Here is a 25,476-nt window from a genome sequence, read left to right as displayed (position 1 = left end):
GAAGATTTTGGTAACACTGGGTCTTTCTCTTTAATTATGGATGAGAATAAACTGAATATGGAAAAACTAAAGAGAATGACGGAGAGAGCACAAACAGATATGAATGGCAAAAATTAACAGATCAATCAACCTACACTTGGTTATATTAGAATGTATTTTTGCCATTTGCTAACGTCCACCATAAAAGTAAGGATTAGCACTTTTCTGTGGGATTCTACCTGATTTGAAACGTCTATTCAATTATGAGGAACATATGATCAACAAATTAGTTTTTCTAGGGTGCGCAAGTGCCATTTACTGACCTGGAATAAGTGTTTTGCTCAATGACTCTCAAGGGTGCACCATTCACCTTGCACAGGTGAACAGTCAACTCCCAGTGATCACTTTACAACATCTTCAGTATTTTTTCACACATATGAATTAACTATCAATTTAAATTATAGATAACAGGTTTATAATCATTCCTTATGAAACTTATTGAATATATAATTTTTAAAAAATCAAACAAATGTATAAGTTTGGGAATAAAAATTAAAATTTTACAGCATAGTAGTAGCAACCTGGCTTATATAAAACTATTTATAAAATCATAAATTCTATTCCATTTATTTAACTGGTAGATGAAAGTATTGTGCCATGATAATTTAGGGTTACGTCATCATTTTACAGAGCTTCAAAAGTATTCTCAGCTACAAATATAAAACAACCTAATTGTGAAGAAGAAAAATAAAAACTATGAAAAGATAAAGAAAATATTCTGAGATCCTATAGAATAATTTTTACAAATGGCAGCTTCCTTACTACTAGACTTCCCTTGGATTCTTCACACTGATCCTGTACTTAGTAGACAATGCCATGTCTTAGTACACATATCCTGCTTTTTTCTTAAGTGGTTATTGTGGAGTCCTCTGCGAACTGTTTCATTCTTCATTATCCTTCCTTTTAAATGAATTGGGAAGTGATCTTCATTGCTTGATATCCTGACAGATTGTTTTGTGTCAGAGTTTCTAAGGCAAAGCACCAGGGTGTGCTAATTGCTGAGTCCTTTGTGCACTGTTAACTCTCACCTGCTCTGAAAAACTGGACTGCAGCTTAGTTTTCATCTTCAAATGTCTCTTTCTCCTAATCCCCTATTTTGTGCTGTGCCACAGAATAAAGATATTTATTTGAAAAAGAGAGATATGGATTACTGTGGGGGAAGAAAGAGGGTAAATGAAAATGATCCTTAAGCATTAGCAAAGGGAAATGGCATTTTAGAAAAAAAAAAAAAGAAAAGAAAAGCAGAATGATCAATTTTTAATGTTGAAACTGAATCATTTCATGGATCTCAGATAATTCTTTCTGAATGTGGAGAGGTACAACAAATAGGTTTTAGGTGACTTTTCCCAGAGTAAATACGTCTAACCCAAAGTAAGCCCTCAAAAGTAAGGGTGGAAGGCAAGAACCAGGAAAGAAAGGAAATGGAAGATAGAAAGAACAATTATTAAATTGTTAAATGCTCATGAAATGAGCATAATCAGATGCCTTTTATTTGCATATAAGACCTGATGGTCCTGAAAAAAAGAAACCCAATTAGTATTTAAAAATGTTTTTAAAAAGGCAAATGAAAATTTGGAAAATATATGTTATCTCTAGGTGGTTGTATTGTGAATGGTTTATCTTCCCATTTTTCCTTTTATATGTACTCAATTAAAAAAATCTATAATATATACATATTATTTTTGAAAAACATTAGAAAAAATAGCTCACAAGACCAGATGATTCAAGAGCAGAGTAATCTGGAGTAAGCACGGTGCTTCTGGCTCCAAGGAGGAGATCCGGGTGGTGAGCCAGAAGTCCTAAGGTGGAAGCTTACAGAAAGCAGGGCATCTTCACGTATTTCCAATGATTATTCAGGAAAGGTCTTTTGGTGACTTGTGGGATGTTAAATTTAACTTTCTTCTTACGTTTTGCCTGCATATGTTTTTCCAACAGTTGCTAGGGGTAATCAAACAAAAACACCAAGGATTCTGCAAAACAGAAAAGAAAACTAAATAGGAGTGGTCAGAAAAATAAAGGAGCCTCTTTATACCTGAGACATAATGGTGGTGTTAGGGGAGGACTGAGGAATGGGAGACTTGGTTTTTTTGAGGTTACATTATGGGGAGCAGGAGGGGCATAAAGTTTTTACTGCAGTGGTAACATCTGGAAGGAGTGGGGCGCGTTAAAGACCGATTAGGATATTTCCAGGTAGAAAAGATAGAGTATAAATGTGATGGCTCCCCATCCCCCATTCGCTGAGCCTGAACTTTCTCTTCTGCTATAATTGGGGTCCATATCTCATTTCAATATTGATATCAAGTGTTTGCTCTTTGGGATAAATCCCCATCTAGAAACAAAAGAAATTAAAGGGGAACGGAAACTGCACAAATGCAGAAAGTATTTCATTGCTGGTTTAAACTAGATGAATGCATATTTTTAACTACACTTCCGAAAAATCCTAGCACCCAGAATAGGCTTACCTTCTCCCAGAATTGCCAGTTACCAGAAAGAGTGCTTTAGAATGTCAGTATATTCAAATGCTCTAAATCTCTAAAAAATCTTGAAAAACCAAAGAAATGCAGTCGATTTTTCAAGGTTACCCAGAGAAATCCAGTGTCCTTTTCACACACTCTGGTTCTCTGGACGCTTTTCTTCCCAGAATAAACTGTGTTTTATAAAAATTACAAGAGGGAAAAAAAAGATACAGAAGCACTTATTTTCTTGAGAAGGTAAGGAAAATAATTATATGTGGGAACCTCTTAGACTTCCAAAGAGTCTGTAGGAAGGCTAATGCTGTTAGGAAAGGGACAGCTTTGTTTTATAGTCCCTGATATCTGTTTTTTAGTGTGGAGGGAAATGTGCGGTTTCAGAGCTGTGCTTGCAACCCACGCAGTATATCTGACACGCTGCCCTCTGGGAAAACCCGCCAGTGGGGGAATTGTTCCAGTGATGCAGTACAGCTTGTAACTTGGAATCCCGTCGGAGAACTTTGTAGTTGCTTGTCAGTCAGTGGGAAGATAAAAGAGGCAGCTTCTTTTCAAGCAATCTGAATTCATTTTCCCATAATGAGTTAGGGGGTCAGGCAGCAGGAGTGAGTTCACCTGAGATCTTATAAAGTATATTTCCTGGTGGAAGGAAGAGCCGAGGAGAAAAGGGAACATAACGTCCACCACGCAGCTGTAGAACAGCGTAGTGTGGATTGTCGTTGGTCTGTTTCTTTTTATGCCCACATATTCTGATTTCAGAGCATATATTTTTAGAAAGAAAGGTCAAAGAAAGTACACCTTTATCTCATTTAAAAATATAAAAGGGAATCTGTGAAAATTGAAACCCAGTTAAAGTCTAAAGCAGCAGGTGATAGTATTTCATACACAAATACTCATCAGGCAACAACATGTTAAAGATATTGTACTATGTCTTATGACATTACATCATTATTAACCACACGATTTATTTTAGAGACTTAGAAGAAATTCAATGAGTGTCATGATAAGGAGTTCTTTTAGTTACAGACAACAGCCCCAGACCGCTCTTCCTGACCATTTCAGATGTTGTTTCTAAATTAGCACAAAAGATATTAGGAATAAAAACTGTGGGAGAATGTTCTTATGGTCAAAGCAAGTATTAATATAAAAAAACAGTGGGAATGTAGGGGAAATAGAGAAAATTATTCTATTTCTATTTGTTTGGAAGCAAATGTCTCTTATGCAAAAAAGAAAGTATAGTTATTGTATCTTTCTGTAAGGTTCCAACACATTTCTGGATGTATAAATACACACAAATCTAAACACTTGGGAAATCTAAACACTTGGGAAATCAAAAGGCATTTTTTCTGGACTACAAATCATGGCCATATTGTTAATGAAAATATAAACGACAATAATAAGATATATGTCATTTCAAATATTGGGCTATAGAATGTATACGCACTGAATGTATTGACACTTCTGATTGTATATCATGTCATGGCCAATAAAGCTATGGAAATGTTTAATTAGGACATATTCTTCCACAAGAATGGAGTTAAGCATTAATTTATCAAACTTGTTTAAGACCTCATCTGTTCTCAACACTCACGCAGCATCTTATTGAATTTGTGTCTGATATTTAATTGGCTATTTTCTTGACATAATGAACAAGTGCATACTCTATGCTGTTGTGTCTGTTGAGGTGGCGATGTAATGATGAAATGGAAATTGTAACCATGGGTTGTACACTGATTCAGGATATGCGGCCCACAGAGCCATGAGAGGGCACGGGATTTCATTGTCCTCATGGCTTAACTTTATGTTTCAAACTCTGCAGAACGTCTCTGTGGAGGAATCTCTCCATTCTAACTCCTCAATAAAGGAGCCTGTTAGAAGCAAAATACAACCAGCAGATCACCCAGATGATGTACCTTTGGCTTTGGAAGGCTTTGCATAATTTAAAAAATAAAATAAAATTCTCCTATTTAGATAAATTTTTAAAGCATTGAAAAATACTCAAACCATTTTCAAACCCACACCACAAGTGATTTGGGGGATTTCTAATACATGCATGATAAAGTTCAACTGGATAAGCCAGCTGTGGGACAGATACATAATGTTTACCTATAGTTGTGTACCACTGATATGCCTGTCTAGTGTTGGGTTTTGCATGCTTTGTTGTGGCAAGGGTTCAATGCCAATTTAATGTAGCAATATTAGAATCAGTTTTTAGATTTTGGTAGACTGAACATATAGCCATTATACCTGGGAGGTTCTCAACAGGAAAGTGTCAGCTGTGAATTGATGTTAGAGGGAAATGGAAGAATGGGTTACACAGAGAAATAGAAAAAAACCATCTGGGGCCAATGTCCTTCTCTAGCCTCTAAGACACACCCCACAGCAAGGAATTCCCTTCTCTGATTCCTCAACTTATCCTGTGGGAATCTAGGGATCAGCTTCCTTGGATGGAGATGCGTCCTCATCATTATATAGAGTTATGAGGATTACAAACCATATGTTTGGCCTCTTAGAAAGTGATAATAGGTGACTCCTAAATCATAGTTCTATGTACCAAGAACAGCCCACATCAAACATATTTCCCAAATTTTTGTGTGAAATTCTTCATAATCAATGTGTTCCTTTACTAATTATTAGTGTTGCAGAATCTAAGGATTCTAGTGGGCTATTTATGAAAAAAAAAGTGTATGGTTTTTAGAGAATTTGGATTCTTTATTTATAAATAGTGTTGCAAATAAAATTTATGTTTTTCCTTCTAGTAATATGTCTTTGGGGAGAAGCGAAGGGAGTTTTACACCCAAGAAGCAGAAATCAAAAATCATAGAATTAAATTAAGAAATTTATTCGTTTATTTGGACATTCATTCATTTGTTCATGTAAAAAGCATATATCTAGCTTGTTTTATGGAACAAGACAAAAACAAAATGATAGGTGCTGGAGTTGAGTGGAGAAATTTTCTCTATCTAGAGATGAATCATATGTTGTTTTATTCTGCTAAATTTATTAGACATTTAAATTTATATGACTGATGGTGGCTGTTTCTGGGATATTTATTCCTTCCCAGTGTAAACCTATTTCTCCAAATCATCACTACGCTTAGTCACTATGCTTTCAACATCTTAAATATTTAGAAAGTACTTAAATATCTAGCAAGCATGGTCTGTGTGCTGAAGGGGCTTGTGGTTTACAAAGGGAGCTAGAAATTACCCAAGTAATCGTATTTAGTAATTATATAGAAATATAAAATTACAGACTTTAATAATTATTAAAGTAAAATTATATATAGCTAAGATTTTCATAATAAGAGACAATATAAATTGGAGGGTCAAGAAAGTTCTTTTGAGCTGATGACATTTAGGGTAACTCTAACATGACTAGACACCAACTCAGAAACTAGAAAGAGGATTCCAAAGTGAATGACATTTGTAAAGGATGTGAGGAAGGTAAAATTGTGGTGGATTTGAGAAAATGAAAGAAGGCCGTTATAGCTGGGATAGGGAATGAAGAAAAGAATGGCACAGATGAGACTAGAAAGTTAGACAGGAGCTACTTCATGCAGCAGACTGTTTTAAGGACTTTGGCATAAAGTATAAGTGTAGTTGCAATAATCACAAAAAAAAGTCAAAGTTTCAATTGTTACACAGATGAATATTAGTTACATTTAGTAGCTAAAGGCTTAGATTGGAGTATCTTTTTTCTTCAGGGACAGTTTTGTTAAAATGGTACCAGTTAGGCCGGGTGCAAGGGCTCATGCCTGTAATCCCAGCAGTTTGGGAGGCTGATGCGGGTGGATCATGAGGTCAGGAGTTCAAGACCAGCCTGTCCAAGATGATGAAACCCCATTTCTACTAAAAATACGAAAAAAATTAGCCAGCCATGGTGGCGGGTGCCTGTAATCCCAGCTACTCGGGACGCTGAGGCAGAGATTTGCTTGAACCCAGGAGGTGGAGATTGTAGTGAGCCAAGATCGTGCCATTGCACTCCAGCCTGGGCTACAGAGCAAGACTCTGTCTCAAAAAAAAAAGTACCAATTATAAATGTGTTATTGGCTTGCAGTGGTTTTTTGTATGGAGGTATATATATATATATATATGTATGTATTCATGTGTTTGCATATATAATGTATTGAGATCTTACTACAAACACATACTTTGCACATTTAACATTATATCGTGAATATTTCTTCTATTACACAAAAAAACTCATAACAAGTATTTAATACTCAATAGGTACTTAATATACTATAGTACAGATGTGCCAATATGTATTTATCAATTCCTTATTGTTGGATATTTAGGTTTTTTATTCTTACTATTTGAAAGAATATTTATTGTTAACACATACTTCCACATTTTTCCTTAATATGTATAACTACAAAGGAATTGCTAAATTAAAGGTTGAGTATATTTTTGAAGACACTTGATATGCATGGCAAAATGCTTTCAAAAAAATTACATCATTTCACATGGCTTCTAATAGTATACAAATGTGTTCATCTGTCTGTAATTACATGAATTTGATAGATAAAAATGGTAGGTTGCTTTAATTTGCATTTCTTTTATTCCTATTGAGATCAAACATTTTCCATATGTTCTTTTCCTATTTGTTTGTCTTTCTCTTTTGTCTGCTCACACACTTTGCCCAGAATATTTTAGAGGTTTTAAAATTTGTTTTGGTATTTATGGCAGCTTAAATATTATAAATAGTAATTCTTAGTTATTACAATTTTTAATATTTTATCCGATTTATCTTTTTGGTCTTTTTATGAGGTTTATGATGTAGTACTTTAGATTTTTGATAATTAAATCTTTGCTAATTTATTTTTATAAAAAATATTTTCTCCATCTAGAGTTGAAACATATGTTGCTTTATTTTGCTAAATTTATCAGACTTAAATTTGTATACATGATGCTGCCTGTTTCTGAGCCGTTTATTTCTTCTCCTTATACCTGTCTCTATTCTGATTGAATTGTGGTGCTTTCAACATCTTAATTATTTAGAAAATACCTTTGTATCTTATGGGTAAAGTTATTATTTTCTCCCTTCAGGTTATTATTCATTTCTGTTAAAAGGTCTTAGTTCTTTTCATATGCATATTCTTCCAATTGAACATTAGATTGAGTTGAAAAAATGCCACCGATATTTTTAATGGAGTCTCCTTCTTATACATTAATTCTTGTGAAACTTACATCTTAAAATATTTCTCACCTGGAAATGTGTTATTGTTCCATTTACTTAAGCAGCTTATATCTCACAGTAAAGTTTTGTTATTTTCCCCATAAAGACCTCACATTTTTTGTTAGGTATTTTTAGTTAGGTATTTCCAGGTATTTTTACTTTTGTGATTGTTCATTTATTTTTATTATAATATTTTAAAAATCTCTGGTATTACATCAGTGTTTTTAAAACATGCCATTTTTATTCAATACTTTAAAAATATTTATAAATCTCTGAGTTAGCAATTTCTCCAGCTCCAGGAAGACAGAAAATACACAGATCTGTACACTCAAAGAACGTGAGTCCAGCCCACTCAGTCATATGAACTTAGCTGGATATAACACATTAACAGACAGGATAGACATTTTTACTTTGAACAGAAAGAGCTGTAATTCAAGTTCTGTGTCACAGATACAATCCATACACTATGGTTTCTTTAAATAAGCCATGACCAATTTTTTTAGTAATTATTTGCTTCCAGTAATTCATGCGAGATTATTAAAATAAGCTTATGAAGTAAATATAAGAGGGTTCAGATATTCCTATCCATTGAGAACTTCAGAAATTTTCCTTATTGAAATTTTAAGAAAAAAATTAGATAGGTGCACAGGAAAATCCTTATAAAATTATGTCCCTGACAGGGTTTATTTGTATAATAAAAATCAAGAGGGTGCGTGTTTCTAAATATTCAACTCTATGGCTTGAAGACATTGTGGTAAACCCATTACAAAGATTATACTGTATATTTGTTGATGAGAAAATATACATTCCTACAGCTATAAAACAATGAGCATCATAAAATTCTATAATTGCAATATATGATAGTAGATCATATATATAGATGTATGTATATATATAGATGTGTGTGTGTGTATATATATATATATATATATATATATCTCCGAACAAATATGATGGACACACACCAAAATACACCAAAATATTAATAACAATGATTATCTTCACATTTTAGGTATTTTCAGCTTTTCTCTTTATGGTACTGATACAGCCTTAACATTAATAATAAAAAAATATTTCTTGTATAGTTAGACAAAGAAGAAATATATGAAGCCAAAAGAGGAAACATGACTTTATATCATGTTTCATCTCATAGCAAAACTATTGGAAGCATTTCAGAAACAAAAGACCTTAAAACTTCAAACTCTAATAAGAAATTGGGAACAAAAATCTTGAGTTCGTTATACAGGAGATGTTAAAAACCTTGGGCCTCAGTTTCTTTCAGAAGCCGAGCAATTGCAATTATTATTTATTATCACCTTACTTTTCTTGAATCTCTTTGGCTAAAAGTGGTTTACTTCCACTTTTCCCTAATAATTTATGTCTTTATGATAATAGATTTTCTTATTATCTTTCTGATTTGTACCTGTTTCCTATTTAATGATTTACTCTGTATGGCATACATGCCAAAGTTATCATGCTAGAAAAATTATTATGCTATAATAATTATGATACCATCAAACTGAATTAAATTATGTTTCATTGTAAATAGTAAAATGTATTAATTTTTTAAAAAGCCTTTTTATGCCAGTGGAGATAAATAAAGTTACCTTTATGTACTTTCATTAAACACAATGACAGTACAAGCCAAACTGATAACAAATCAACGCACTCCTTCTTGTAACACTCCTAAGTTGTTCTGAAATCAGCTTTCTTAGGACCATGAATTCAATGCAATGTATTGAACAGAATCTGTGCATTCTGTGAATAAAAGTTTCACCTCCATCTCTTGTGAGTATAGGTAGGCAGATCTTTGAACAATGAGGTTTTCTTCCATTGATTTAAAATGAAAATGAACCTGGATTTTAAATGTGCATTCTAATTGTCCCTTTAGCACATCAGAACAGCACTGCCTAATAGAAATATAATGTGAGCTACATATATAATTTTGAATTTTCTAAAACGCACATTTTAAAAAAGTAAAATGAAACAGTTAAAACTAATTTAGTAGTTTGGTGCGGTGGTTCACACCTGTGATCCCAGCACTTTTGGAGGCCGAGGGTGGCAGACCACCTGAAGTCAGGAGTTTGAGACCAGTCTGGGTGACATGGGGAAACCCTGTCTCTGCTAAAAACACAAAAATTAGCCAGGAGTGGTGGTGCATGCCTATAGTCTCTCAGCTACTCAGGAGGCTGAGGTGGGAGAATCACTTGAACGTGAGAGGCAGAGTTTGCAGTGAGCGGAGATCACACCACTGCACTCCAGTCTGGGCAACAGAGTGACCCAGTCACAAAAAAAAAAAAAAAAAAAAAATTAGTAGTATACCTTTATACCTTATTTAATCCAATCTATCTAAAATATATCATTATTTTAACATGTAATTAAAACCTACAAGTTAATAATGAGATAATACATTATTTTTTCTACCAAATCTATGTTTGTATTTTACACTTATAGTATATTTCAATTCAGATTTTTTATCAGGTATATTCAATCTGCATTTAGATGTCGTAAGTTTTCAGTTCAGAAAGTAGATCTACATACCAAATTGTTTCAAATTTTCCAGTAACTGAATCAATGATCAATTTTTAATTTAAATTCGTTACAATCAAATTAGAAATTCGGCTCCTCAGCCGTACTAGCCACATTTCAAGTACTCAATAGCCATATGTGGATGGGGGCTATTGTATTGGACAGCAAAGATTTAGAACATATGTATAAGACGTTAACACAGAGGAAAAGTGAAAAGTTAAATCAATGCCAAACTATTGGGAATGTTTTGTCTATCGGGTTTCAAGAAATAATGACGTGACTGACATTTTTCTTATTGAATCAGCTGCTTGGCTGGTTGGCTCAATTGACAGAGTCAAACAGTTGCTGGGTTTTATAAACAAATCATCTCCTTTTTTATTTGATCCTCCAATTTTCTTAAGGCAAATACTTGTGCCAAATTATGCCAAACTCTGTCTCTCCTGAATATCCCTGTTATCCTTGAATATTGTTGAGTGTCCCATGAATATAACTGTTAAATGCTAAGTTTTGAGTTAAAACCAAGAACACTTATATTAAGAAAAAAATTAAATGTAGTTAATGTTGTACCACCATGTTTTGTTCTAGCTTCTCAACTGTCTTATAAATCATGTAAATACGCACAATAAACATCTACTGAGTGATTCTGTAATAGTTTGGATCTATAGGTCCATCATTTGTGATGACACATAGAAGTTGGCCCAGGAAAGCTAAAAGTATGTCATATGTCAAATAATGCCTTCCATCAAGTTTAGAGCAGCATTTCTTCCCCGGCATTACAACTTCGTGTAATGGCACTTGGCAGTATTGGCATTTCTGATATGACTTCTTTTGGCTAGTTCAGCATTCTTAAAAAATAAATAGTTTTTCACCTGTGATTGAAAGGGTTAAATAGTGCCAATTCATTACACTCACAAAAGGATTTATTTTGTTCTCATAAATCAGTTTATTCCACGTTTTTATTATTCCCTTGGGTTGAGCTACTCCAATTGAAATCAATACAAGTGCAAGTGACACAATCAATCTCGATATTTGATTATGGATTGGAGATCCCCAGGTCCGCTTTTTAGCCAGCTTCTTTCTGATCATCTCCCCCAAAGAACTGAATATTTTTATTGACATCTATGAGTTATGAACATGTTTAGAAAGACGATAATAATCTTCATTTGTATACTGACAATGGAACCTCCACAAATGAACAAGGATTAAAAAATAAAGACTTAAAATATATAGCTATAATATCATCAACAAACTCTTCAAATTTCTCAATATTTTTCTTAAGATGTAGTCATGTTTTAAAATAACTTTATTCTTTCTTTTTAAAAAAAGACCTATTAATACAATTGGTGGCTACAAACCAAATTCTTAGGGTGCTATTAAGTAAATGATTATTTTTCATGACAAAGATCTTATTTATTTTCACATGCTTGTTTCATAGCCGAACCATATCAACTGGTCTAGGTTAATAATAAGAAAACAGTTAAGGTGAATAAAATGCCTTTGAAGGTATCCAGGCTAGGTCTTTTCATTTCTATAATTATCCAGGCTGGAAAGCCACTATCTGAGGGATTTAAAAGAGAAAAACAGCTCAACTTGAAGTTAGAGAGCGAAATTGATTAAATTGTTCCTCAAGAGACCAACATTTATATATCAAACTCTCTTTGCTTTACAAACAAATTTGTATCTTATAATCCTTTACATATCGAATGCTTATTTTGGGACTCATGGTACCATATTATGTTCTCTTGCCTCTGACTCTAGCCACCTGTTCTAGGTTCTTAAGCAAAATTTTTGAAAAGGCACAATTAAACCATTCAGTAATTCATTATTTGATACTTAGAATAAGGCAATTATTTGATGGACTTATCTAATCATATTCTTAAAATAAATTTCAAGGTAATATTAACACTGCATTTGTTACTTTCAGCAAACATTTTAGCCTTATTTAGCCATTTACTTATTTTCACTAGAATCCATAGGAAGGGGATGTTTCATGTTTTGGACAAATTACCTACCACTGATTTTTTTTTCGGGAAGACATATAACTTTGAATGTTGTAAAAAAAGTATTTTAGAAAGAGTTAAAATAGTAAACCCATATTTCTTTCATTCAAGCACCATTAATTACTCTTCAGTTACTCTTATTAAGCCTTTAGAACAGCAGCTATATAAGCCATATAAGCCAGGCACTTGGATTGCCATTGGCAAACTTCCTAGGCATGTGGGATTAGGGGATTATCTAGAACTTATTTTTGTCCAGCTTCATTTCCTTTTCAGTAATTTGCATTTATTAATGCTGAATAATGAAAGATAGTCAAAGCATTAATGAAGTTATGGTGCAGTGATGTAACAAAGTGCTATATCAACAAAGTATTCTTTCCACATGCTTTGTTCCACTCTTTAAAAAAAATATTCACTCCAGAGAATCATTCTAGAAACTGGAAATTGCTCCCTTTATTCAGGAAGGCAGTATATTTTTTAAAAGTTAGCTTCTTTAATTGTTTAATTCAGAGGTTGGCAAATCTTTTCTATAAAGGCACAGAAAGTAAACACTTTAGACTTTGCAAGCAATATGGTCTCTGCCATAATTACTCAATTCTGCAGTTATATCATGAAAATTCCTAGAAAGATAATTACTTTTGTTCTAATAAACCTTTATTTCCAAAAATAGGCAGCTGGCCAAATTTGGCTTGTAGATTGTACTTTGTGGGCCCCTGTTTTATTATAACTTGTTTATAAATTAAAATACAATTTACATACTTTCCTTAGATATTTCAATCCTCTCATGATTCATTTGATTTTGCAAAAATTATGAATGCTAATTTAAAAATCTGTGTAATACAGAAAAACAACATCCACTAAAATCCCACTACCCATAAATAACCAATGTTAACAAACACTGAACATTATTTTAGAGCTTTCTCAATTCATGGGTGATTTCTTGGTAGCAAACAACAGAAACAAATTTGGTTAATTCAGGCAGAGATGAATTATATTAAAGGAATTCAACAGTTCAAAAAGTTGTCAGGAAAGCTGGAGAGTCAGACTTGTGCAGAACCACAAATAACATGGCCCAGACGAGCTTACACCTTCTTAAGACACCTCCAGTGGCACCATCACCATTCAGCTGCCTTGGAAAATTATCACTCTGCTTCTGGATTCTCAACAATTTTAGAGGCATCTTGAATAATCCTTAGTTGACTGTGAGCCATTGTTTCACTGGATCAAGCTTTGTAGTCCCCAGGTGAAAGCAATGCAAGTGACTGGCAATCCCATGGTCTTACCACATGAACTTCAGCTGTCCTTTCATTTACAAAAAAAGAGAAAATTAAGTTTCTAATCATTTTTTTCTACATACCTATTATCTTCTCCCTGATTGTTATAATTTCTTGATCTTTTTACTTATGCATTAATTACGATTCTCTCATGGCTTTTCATCACACCATTGATTTATATTTTAGCTCTATCTATTCTGTTCCTGGCTTTTTCTAACTTGTTTATTAAATACTTAATGCATTTTTTAATTTCCAGATTGTTTCTCTGTCTCTGCAATATCATTTTATCATCTTATAGGGAATATATATCACTTTTCCCCAAACTGCATGGTTATTTTGTCTTTTTATGTTAGAATCCTTTCTTTCTCTTTAGCTGTATGTACAATACTCGATAGATTATTTTTTTTCTTCAACCTCATCTTGCTTATGCCTTGCATGGGCGGCTCTGTCCAGATTTTGCACTGGTTCTGAGCTTGGTCTACTTCCTTTCCTTTCTGGTGCTAGTCAGTCTTCTTTCGACCTAAACTTTGAGCACTAGGTGTTGCTAGAGAGTGCGAAGATGCACTGGGCAGAATTCTGGGGAATCCAGATTTTCTGTCTCCTCTGAGATCCTATTATATAGCTTTTGTGGCAGCACTTGCTCCATTTATTCACATGCATCTCCCACTCCCGGGAACACCAGCTTCTTCCCCCAGCTCAGCACAGTGCTTGGCAGGATGGCCAGCCCTGATTTCTCTTCCTGTCTCTGTAGACTCTACTCAGTTCATTTCTCTACATATTGGAGAGGATTTTTTTTGGCTTTACTCCTTCCTCTGGGAACAAAGTTAGGAGCTGTGCTATACTAAGAAGGAATTTACCATCTCTTTCTTCTTTTAGGTTTCAAAATTCATGTCAGCCATTTTTTTTTCCTTTTCCTTTATACATTTGTACCTGGAGAATTTTCAGCTAAAATTGTTAATGTTATTGTTTTCATAGTTTGTTTCCATTCTGTCAGGTATTTTGGAAAGGCAGTTGCGTGGTACCACTTAATTTAGAAGCTGTGAAAGTTCACAATTTGTCCAAAATCTCTTTCTAGCAAGGTGATTCGTATATACAGTTCAGAGACTAACACGGAGACTGTAAGGTGGCATCTGACTTTCCCCACCTCCTGGTGTTCATGTCCTTGTTTACTCTCCTTCCCTTGGGTGTCTTTAAAACCTGTGACTTGCTTCTCACCAGTAGAACATAACAAAGGTGATAGCATGCCACCTCCATAAGATTGTAACCTGTCTTGCTAGGAGACTCCCTCTTTTTGATACAGCAAGTGGTCATGCTGGGGAGACCTATGTGGGAAGAAATGAGGGTGAGCTCCAGGCAACACAAAACTGGTAACTGAGAGCAGCCTTGAGCCAATAGCCGGAAAAAACTGAGACCCTTAGTCTCAACAGCCTACAACAAATTGAAAGCTTCCAACAACCACCTGAGCTTGCGAGAGATCCTTCCTCATTGGAGCCTTCAGATGGGACTTCAGTCCTGGCCAACACCTTGACTGCAGTCTTTTGAGACCCTGAGCACAGGACCCAGTTAGCCGTGCCAGACTCCTGACTCACAGAAACTATGAGATAATAAATGTATGTTGCTAAGTTTGTGGTGATACCATGACACATCGATAGGTAACTAACACAGGAACACCTGACTGTGCGACTGTAGCAAATGAAGCAGGTAGAATTCAACAGCAGAATATGATATCATTCCCATCCAGACCCCCAAGTCGTTACTCTTCTTTTACAGAGGAACCGTCTCAAGTATATATATTCTAGTAATTAGAAGAAAATGTTAAACATGTCATTAAACAAAGAATGGACCATACGTTTTGTCTGGGATCAATAATGGTTGTCAAATTACTCGTCTGATCCTAATAGCACCACAGGCTCAGCATGTTCAGCATGGTTAGTAAGGCTCTACCAGAACTTTAAAAGGAAGCACGTTTTGGTGACAAAATAGTTGTTTTCATGTCCAGTGTTTAGTGTGGAAGCTGGAGACCACTTTCTGTGGGAGTATATTTGTTCAAATAACTTTTAGCTGATTGAGATAACGGCATCAGTTTGTTCAGTTGGAAAAAAATTTGCCCAAATGGCAAGAAAAATAACTCAAAGTGGAAAAAAAACCCTGACATTTCAGAGCATAACATGGTTAGTGAAAATAGACCATACTTCTACAATCTACGATAGTCACAGTACATCTCTGAATTTGCTCTCTCTCTCTCTCTGTGTGTGTGTTTATATACATATATATATATAGTGAACTATACTGAATTTTATGTATCATATAGTGAACTTTATATATGAAATGTATAATAATACACATGCGTATATCATATATCTTTCATTTTTATGACTATTTTTAGAGCAGTTTTAGGATTACAGCAATATTAAGCATGAGGTACAGATATTTTTGTCTATCCTTTATGCATTATAATTCCTTTCTGATGTTCATAAAATGAGATACATTTAGGAAAATCTGACTGTGGTACGTAGAGAAAGCTTGATGGGGAAAAATAAAATATGCTTCAACAAACTTTAAAAAATAATTTGCAATATTTAGAACAGTAATTGTGCCTACATGTTAAAAAAAAAAAAAGATCAAGAGAACAAAACACAAAGATTCTCGATACCTATAGAGTTGTCATTGCTCTTGTATGGGCACAACCAGGACAAATGTGTCTGAAGCATCTTTTGGTGAGTTGATAAAATAGTGCATGTATTTATTCCCCGCACTACAAGTGTCATACTAGAGGAATGACCAATTTAAAGAGGAGTCAAAGAAGTACAGCTTTGACTAGATGACAACTAATTAAAATCACTATTACTGTAATCACAGTAATGTAAGAAATATGATGCATTAATCGAGCACCATCCTCAGAAGGTCTTAGTGGTTCATAGGCTATTTTTCTCTTTCAAAACATTCTGTGGAGAAGACAGCTTTGTAGGCATATGTCTATAAATATTTTATACGTTGTCAAAAACTTAAGGCCAGGAATAGATTTCTTTCACCATATGTTAATTACAAAATAAACAAATACTCAGCACCATTCAGATTCCTACCAACGTGCGATCTATCAGAAAAATGGAATTTGGAAGAAACATTTGCTTTTTGGTTAAAATAATTTAAAATAATATTTTTAGAAGGAACAAATAAATGTAACTTAAATATTAATACAGGCTATATACAGTGACCTGAAATTCTTGGCTCCCAGTAAAGGCTGATTTTGCCAGTTTACCTTGATCACAACTCAATGTCTTCTGATTTTGGTATTGGCAGAATTTCCTGATAGTGAGATGGAACTGAACAACTCTAAAATTGAGACCTTAATACTAGAAAAATATAGTATTTCTTTATACAGCAAGAAGTGGGAAAAATTAGTTAATACCTTTTCTTCCTTAAGATGTAATTGGATTCAGAAAAAGACTAACTTAAAGCAAGACCAAGCCTGACATATAAAATCCTCACAAGGTAACAAGAATCAGTTTGGTTTGTTCGCTGTCATTTCTCATTATAATCTTTGTCATGAGAATGGATTCATGTTGTGCCATTTTCTGTTCTTGTTACAATCTTTGTCACATGAATAAGATATCAGGATGTTAATGCCTGGCATACAGTATTGCGTGTATGATGATACTGTACAGGACTACGCTGACCTTTGCAATATTATGTATTCCGATTGGTTGTTCATGTCACCTCTTTCCCACAAGTTAATAAGGCTGTAAAAAGGAGAGAACGGAAATGGCCAGCCAGTCAAATTATAGAATATTGAAAATGTCAGAGCAGTACAGCACAGAGGAAAAAAAATTATGGAATATATGGTGCATTAAAATTCTTGTGACAATGATTATAACAAGAATAGGAAAGGATACCCATTTATGTTATTTCAATCTAGAGAACCCCATAGGATGGCATCCTCGGGACAGCAATCATTTACGCATCCCTGAGTCATACATGTGAAAATATCCATTTATGCTGTTTTTTCCTTAAAAATAATTGCATAGATTTTCTACTATTCAACAAAAAAGAGCATTGAAAATAAGATTTTCATCTTAGAAACGGGGCATTAATATTGTTAACATTTCAGTTTAGACTTTATATTTGAGACCAAAGAAAAGGTTTTTTTGTAAGTATAATCTGTTGCTCAGATGAGATTTATTTGGTCTATTTTTTCATGTAACACTTTTCTTTGAAATAAAATAGGAGAGTAGGACTGAATGAATTAACCTCTTTCAAGACCCTTTAGAATGTGGGATAGACTAAAAGAGCAGTTAGGAGTTTATGTAGAAATTCTACATGATCTATACAAAACTTATTTTACCTTCATGATGTGTGATGTTAGCCAATACACAAAAAATCTTTTCTTCCTCTGCATCTTCAGTGGAAAGATAGTGACAGAGAGAAAGAGGTATAATACTTAAATCAGAAACCCTGATGTTATTGTTCTTAAGTGTGCAATAATTACTTATTTTTAAAATTGTTTTTATGCATATTTTTAAATTTTCTTATAGAACAACTTCATTGGATTTTGTAGTCTATAAGCAGACATCTGTTTTAAACCTTAGCTTTACACTTATTTCACTAATAGAGTAAACGTGTTATAGTCCAAAGCTAGAGTTTGGACTCCAGAAGAATCATCCAGTGATCCCAGCACCCTATGCTCTGATGCTCATCCAGTAGGCCTGGGGAAGAATTCAGATATATGAATGTTTATGAGGTACCCCCACGTGATTTTGATGTAGGTTGTGCCTGGAACATTGGTATTGGCAACCTCATTTTGCAAAAAGCTAAGTGAGACCCCCAGTTAAAGCCCAATGGCTCAGACCAAGCCACAGAGGGTGGAGGAGGGCAACTCAACTTGAAATCACAGTGCTTGAGTGGGGGCGAGGCAGGCAGTGGGGAGTTGTGGTTCCAGAACACAGAAGCTTAAAAGGTCTTGCACCGTCCACTTATACTCACAAATAGGGTCAGATTGGAGGGCCAACCAGACAGGAATGGTCGCCTGCGATAGCACATGCTTATCACTTTCATATTTTCAAGCTTGATTTTTGAGGCTGAACCAACGAGGCTGCATTTTCCAGCCCACTGAAAGCCCAGTTTATGCAGTGAAAAGTGGCAAAGCACAACAATCTCAAGAGGAGGAACCTGAGGACATGCATTTTAAAAATCTACCCCCACTCCCCCATATTGAGGAGCCCAAATTCCTAAAGTTTGAAGGAAGAAAGGAAAGACAGTGAGAGTAAAATGGAGGAAGAGCTAAAATCTGTGGATCCTGCTTTGGTTTTGAATTTGGAAATTTTTGAGCTTCATTGAGGGCTGAAATGCTGTCAGTTACTCTAGGTCTGTGAATTGAACTGTATGTTTGTAGGGGTGAGAGAACATTAGACTCACTCAGCTGCATGGTTCCTGGAGATGCACAAGTTCTTTTTTGAGCTGAGCAAAATGGTTATGTAATTGCATACTTCTCATAATTATTGAGTAATTATATACTTCTTATAATTACTGAGTAATCATTGTTCTATAACTAGAACTTAATGTTACAACTAATTATATAATTACCATGTATTAATGTTGTTATCTAGGAAGCGTAGAATAAAGTGCTACTTATATATTTCCCCCTGCCATGCCATTTTCAAAGCAAGCAATAGTGTTTGGTTTTTGTTTGTTTTACAGCTCAAAATTTCCTTAAAAAACAAACAAGCAAAATGCAGTGGAAAAAACTTCACCGATATTACACTCATACACATTTACTCATTGATTTTGTATTTATCCCCAGCTGAAAATTTGTCAAATTATATTCTCATGGCTTAATTTTAGAATTTCCATTGTTGCTTTACAAATTTCAATCTTTTATAAGACCTGCACAGTTATGCTACTTGAGAGTCAGTTGAATATCTGCTTGAGTCTATAGGACAAGCTGATCTTTTTGAAAGTTTACAATTGAGCATGTAATGACAGCAGAAATACTTCCAAGGAACTCAATATCATGGGGACAGGAGCAGATCTTCCCATGCTGACCATGTAATTGTTCTTAGGCAATGGTTAGGATGGTCACATTTAATCTTAACCAGGTTTCTTGAGTGCAGCAGTTATGTCTTATGTACTTGGGGCATGTTCTCATCAGTGCCTAGAAAAGCCTTCTCCTTGCATGCGTTTGTTGCTCAATAATCTTCAGTAGAAGCAAGGTGACTAGTTGTAAAGAACCTAGGAAAGCTAAAATGGCAAAAATTGGAAATGTCTTTTTAGTGCATAATGAAATTATCAAAGGCTTCTTTGTAGGTTTCATAACATCTTGCTAATATGTATTACACATATAGAGGAGTGCATTATCTACTTACATTTTAGGACCTTGAAATCATTCTTTAAGCTATGAATATTTTTATCTTCGTTTGCTGAAAGTGAATTGAAATTATCATTGTCATGTTTTAGCCCACAAGCACTGTTTATTTATTTAGAATTAAACTACTTATTTGGATGTGCCAATTTTGGGTCCAGAGTAATAAATTATATTATGCCACTAGGGCTCTCTTCTGCTCATGGAAAAAATTCCTGAGTATTTTGTAACCGTACATTTTTCAGTGACTTCCTCCATCCCCAAATTGTTATAAGTATCTTTTTAAATAACTTTTTGTATGTTTTTACAATTTGTTGGACCTACCCACATCTCATGAAAATAATCAAGTAATAACAGATATCAGACCCTCTTTTGCATTATTTTATCTTCATTAATTTCAATTTGAAATATAATCTGATGGGACAATGGCACATTGGTAGTGGATGAGATTAGTGCTGCTTTATTCATAGAAAAACCTTAGAATTTTGGTTAATAATACATTGTAAGGTTGGAAGGGGTAGAGAATAGGTAGGTAATTGCTACTGAGAAAATAAAATACAGGGTACAAAATTCTTAATCACTTGCTAGTTCTAAATGGCTAGAATGTATCAATTGTATGGATTACAACAAAAACAATAACATCATTCCTAGCTGTTGTTTATGAGCAAATATTATGTGCTGGATATGATAAAAAATAATCTCACTTAATTTTCACAATAACACTGCAATGTAAATACTGTATTATCATTCCCAGTTCACAGATGAAGAACCAGACATTCAGAAATATTAAGTAAATTAGCAAAGAGCACATTACTAAAGAATACAAGAACAAGTTCAAATGCAGGACTTTTTGACAACCAAATTTATGTTCTTTCCGTTGCACTATACTACTAAACTGTGTTAAAATATAATGTTTTTGTAAATATTGTAAACATTGCATTTTGTATACTATACGATGCAAGATCACTTTTAGTATGATGCCATCTTTTACTTTTTAAGCATTTGTTCAATAAAGATTATATCAGTATCTGGAGATCTTGCGAGTATGCTTGTTCTTCCTTTTGAAGCTTAATATCATGTGTGTTTTTTTTTTTTTTTTTTTTTTTTTTTGAGATGGAGTCTCGCTCTGTCGCCCAGGCTGGAGTGCGATGACACAATCTCGGCTCACTGCAAGCTCCGCCTCCTGGGTTCACACCATTCTCCTGCCTCAGCCTCTCCGAGTAGCTGGGACTACAGGCGCCCACCACCACGCCCAGTTAATTTTTTTGTATTTTTAGTAGAGACTGGGTTTCACCGTGGTCTCAATCTCCTGACCTCGTGATCCGCCCGCCTCGGCCTCCCAAAGTGCTGGGATTACAAGCGTGAGCCACCGCGCCCAGCCAATATCATGTGTTTTTAAATTCATTTCTCTATATCTGCAGAATTTGTGTGTGAAAGATTGAATGTACATATAATAAAAAGTGGTTTTATATAGGAGAAGGTTATTTGAAGTAACTATTGGTGCTCTTTTAGAGAAAAAGTCTCACTCTCTCACCCAAGCTGGAGTGCAGTGACACAATTATAGTTCACTGTAATCTCAAATTTGTGGGTTCAAGTGATTCTCCCACCTCAGCCTCCTGAGTAGCTAAAACTACAGGCTCATACCACCATGAACAGATAATTTCTCATTTTAATTTTTTTTTTTTTTAGAGATGAGTTCTTGCTATGTTGCCTAGCCTGGATGGTATTCTTAATCATTCATTCTTCTGTTTTTTAAGAGTTATTGTATCTCTTCTAAAAGTGACAAACATTAAGCAGCATTTAAAAAAATTGTCTCATAAATTTTTCAGGAAAGCATCTAATATAGAAAGGTGTTAGAATTTTCATTTGTAGCCCTTTTCTTATTTTAACCCTAATTTTTTACTCTTAACCTGAAATTTAACCTAATGGTATAAGAGAGAGAGATAAAACAGTGTTACTAGGCAGCAGTATTTTCCTGCATTTTGGACTGATGGGATTTAAGAATGGGTTTGCTAAAGCTTTGGAAGGACAGTGGTGGTGGGACCAGGGTGAGGATGTATTGAAAGTGATTCTTTTATATAGCTAGGCAGCTTCTGCATTTTCTCATAAAGCCAAATATATTAGATCTTTTGATCAAAGTGGACATATAGTACCTCCGATCCCCAGTTGCTTTTCAAGATATTCTGACTAATTCTAATTTAAAGGGGCATTAGATAGAAAGAAATCCACCCACATTTCAAGCAAAGTGAACAGAAAACACCTCAGTTTGTGAAATATGCAATATCTGACAAATATGTCTGAGTATAATACGTATATCCAGAACGATTCTATTTGAGGAATAATGTGTTATTTCTTCCTGTCTGCATATCCAAAAAAATTCAGGGATTTTTACTGGAAAAAAAAAACTCAAAAAAGTATAAACAACTCATCAAGTAATCAATTTCTACATTTGTGCAATATTTTTACTTATATGCTTGATACTTATGATATGGCTTTATCCTACAGTTATCTAAGAATATTCATCAAATTATTTCGATTGCCATGATGAATGAATTGGCCAGGTCAACTCAGATAACACTTTTGTTCGCAAGATAATAAAATCCACATATGTGCATTGATAGAAGCACGTGTAATGCCTCTTAGAGTGGTAAAGTTACAGATCTATTTGGTACAGTATATTTAGAAACTCAAGAAAATACTCAAATAATAGCAGGAACAAATTCTTAAATATGTATTTATTTTAATAATTTTCTTTTTTAATCAGTAGGTAATAACTACACCCTTCTGAATGTCACAAAAGTCATGTACAGCGGAGAAGAGACAAACCTTTGGGTGCTCATCGATGGGCTGGTTCCTTTTACCAACTATACTGTGCAAGTGAATATTTCAAATAGCCAAGGCAGCTTGATAACTGATCCTATAACAATTGCAATGCCTCCAGGAGGTAAGTCTATGCAGATGTTGGCTAACTAATTTTATATAAATGCCCTAGAATTAAGTGTCCATTGAATACCTTGTTTATTTTTAGAGGTATTTTATTTTAGAACTTAGAGGCTCAATTGTATTTCTGGTTCTTTTGATAGTTGTTGTTTTGCTTTGTTTATTCAGATTCTTTAATGGTCTTTTATTGTTTTGTTGAGACTGCTTTCATCCATCTCACACTGTGTGTGTGTGTGTATAGTATATATATATATACTATACACACACACACACACACACACACACACACACACACACATCTCTCTGGATTTCTGCATGTTAAGAAAATTGGGAAATGCTTTTGTTCAAGACTTTACTTAAAGCCAAAATTTATATTTGCAGTTTGAGCTTCCATTTTCTACTGCAAATGGTTCTCATTCCTAGTGTTCTAAATAACTAGTTCAACTGTATACTTAAAGTACTTCATTTGGCAAAAAGGGCAGGGTGCAGATGATAGAATAGGAAAATTCCATTTGCACTACTGAAAAAACACTTTAAATTCCTGATCCTAATAATTACAGTTCAGCAGGGCCACATTCATGTGTGAAATGTGATACAGTCTGGATATTTTATTTTAAATATTTCTATAAAAATCGACCTATTCACAATTACCATTATTTTGATGTGCCATCAGCTTCACCATGTTTTAACTCGTTGTGGGAAATAATCGCATTGAGGAAAACCCCTCTAGGGTTGACATGGATGGCCCTTGAACAGAAAGCATGCCTAAAAATGTTAAGAGCCTGACTCTCAGTTGAGTGCTAAAGAATGTGTGTTTTCTGAAAATCCTGAAGGCAAAGGACCCCATGACATCCAGCGTCTGCCCTGTAGCCCATCTCCCAGGAATGAGTGTATTCTGAACTAAGGGAGAATGTCACAATCTTTTATCAGCAATCCGAAGGGCAGGTTAACCCCACTTCCGGTTATGAAGAATATAAGAACAGAAAATGCCTTATCACTGGAGAAAAAGAAAGGGGAATCTTCAGTTTGTATGGAACCGCTCCCCTGCAAAAAAAGATTCATTACCTGTTGTATCATAAAACCACTCACTATTATCTACTTTTTAAGCCATTATTAAAATTAATGAATTGATGTTTACCAAAATACTTGAAACTCTACATGTCAGAAGCTACATTACTTAAGAAAAGAATGCATAAAAGAAACTTTTAAGGCTGATCAACTCAGGTTAGTATCATATTTATTGAGACAATAATTTTAAAAGGGAATTGAATTTAGATATATTTATTTAAAAATTGAGACTGAAACACAAAATAAAACAAACTCCCCCCGCTAAAATAAACCTTAGGTATTCATATCTTCATTTTTCACTTCAATACACATGCTAGGAAAGATAGAAAACTGTGATGACTCTAAACCTTAGAATATAATATCCTTTATTCAAATTTAGAAATTAAAGAGTAATCAGTGCCATAATGGAGATTTTAAATTATATAGTAATACCGTTTCTACAGGATATATACAATATTTAATAAGCATGTTTATTTTATGGTATTTATACTGATTTAAATAATTTGTGATTTACAGTAATTTATATCATATTCATAAAATAGGGCAAATTTAACTCATTGTTTATGTTTTTAGGAATGTGTGGTCTAATAATTTGTTATTTATACATATATCATGATTCAATTAAAAATAGCAAGGTCCTGCTGCCAACTGAATATGTGCTATGTGAATATACCTGTCAGTAAAAGGGTTAATATTATGCAAACAGAAAGAAACTAAAATATTGTTTTATAGTGGTGCAGTCAAACTGAGTAAACTGTTAACTGAGGCTTATCTTCATCTTTGCTCTGTGGATGCTTATCTGTGTCATTACCATAATGCACTGCAGGCCCACACTCTCTCGGCCTGATGCAGTGCAATCCTTCACTTTATGTATTCAGAAATCTAGAATTTGGGAGTCAGTCCTTCACCAAAGAGGAAGCAAATGTCTTCAAAGACAGATAGTGATTCGCTAGAGTTTATTATGGCCATTAGGACATACTTTCTTTTTTCATTAGATTGTTGTTGATTACAATTAGGAAACTTATAGCTTTAAAATTATCTTTTTTATGACCTTGTGGCAGTTTAAAGGTGATACCTCATTGATTAAATAGGTTTTAGTTCATGCTTCCTTTTACTTAATGATCTGAAAACATATTATCCTGATTTACACATAAAAATCATGCTGAAAAGCATGTGGCATTCACTAGAATATGTGTGTTTAAGTAGAATTAAATTAGTACTGAGAGTTATTAAAGAAATCTTCCATGCCTTTGTCCAGTGAACTGTGTTTCATTCTGAAATGAATAATAAATGAACCAACATACAGAGGCGAACCAACTTATGGGCAGAGAAGGTTCTATATGCTATTTACTTTTCTATTATGTTTGTATTGTTATCATTATTGCCATTTCCTTGATTTCGATATTAGATCTCTTTTATGGTGATGTTGAATTCCTAGTATCTTTCAATGCTGGATTATGCAAGATTTGTAATGATAATATCCTTAGCTATGCTTCTTTTGCATAGTTTTAAAACATAATAAGAAAAGAGTTGGGCAAAATAAAATGCTCTGTTTTTACTGTATCAAATATTTGCTATCAAATATGACCTGGAAAATCCCCTTTACCCATTTAATCTGGCCAAATCCT

General features: G+C 34.1%; 1 protein-coding gene across 1 annotated transcript in view; it reads left to right on the top strand.

Moving 5' to 3' along the window:
* The window catches only part of USH2A (usherin), a 798,563-nt gene that overhangs the window by 457,112 nt on the left and 315,975 nt on the right, over positions 1–25,476 (top strand). The window contains exon 38 of the mRNA XM_032136481.2: positions 22,605–22,784. Coding sequence (XP_031992372.1) covers positions 22,605–22,784 — 180 coding nt within the window. The remainder of the gene's footprint in view (positions 1–22,604; positions 22,785–25,476) is intronic.

Source organism: Hylobates moloch, unplaced genomic scaffold, assembly GCF_009828535.3.
Source record: "Hylobates moloch isolate HMO894 unplaced genomic scaffold, HMol_V3 SCAFFOLD_18, whole genome shotgun sequence".
Lineage (NCBI taxonomy): Eukaryota > Metazoa > Chordata > Mammalia > Primates > Hylobatidae > Hylobates > Hylobates moloch.
Note: the sequence above shows the minus strand (reverse complement) of the source record. Positions and strands in the feature narration are given on the sequence as shown.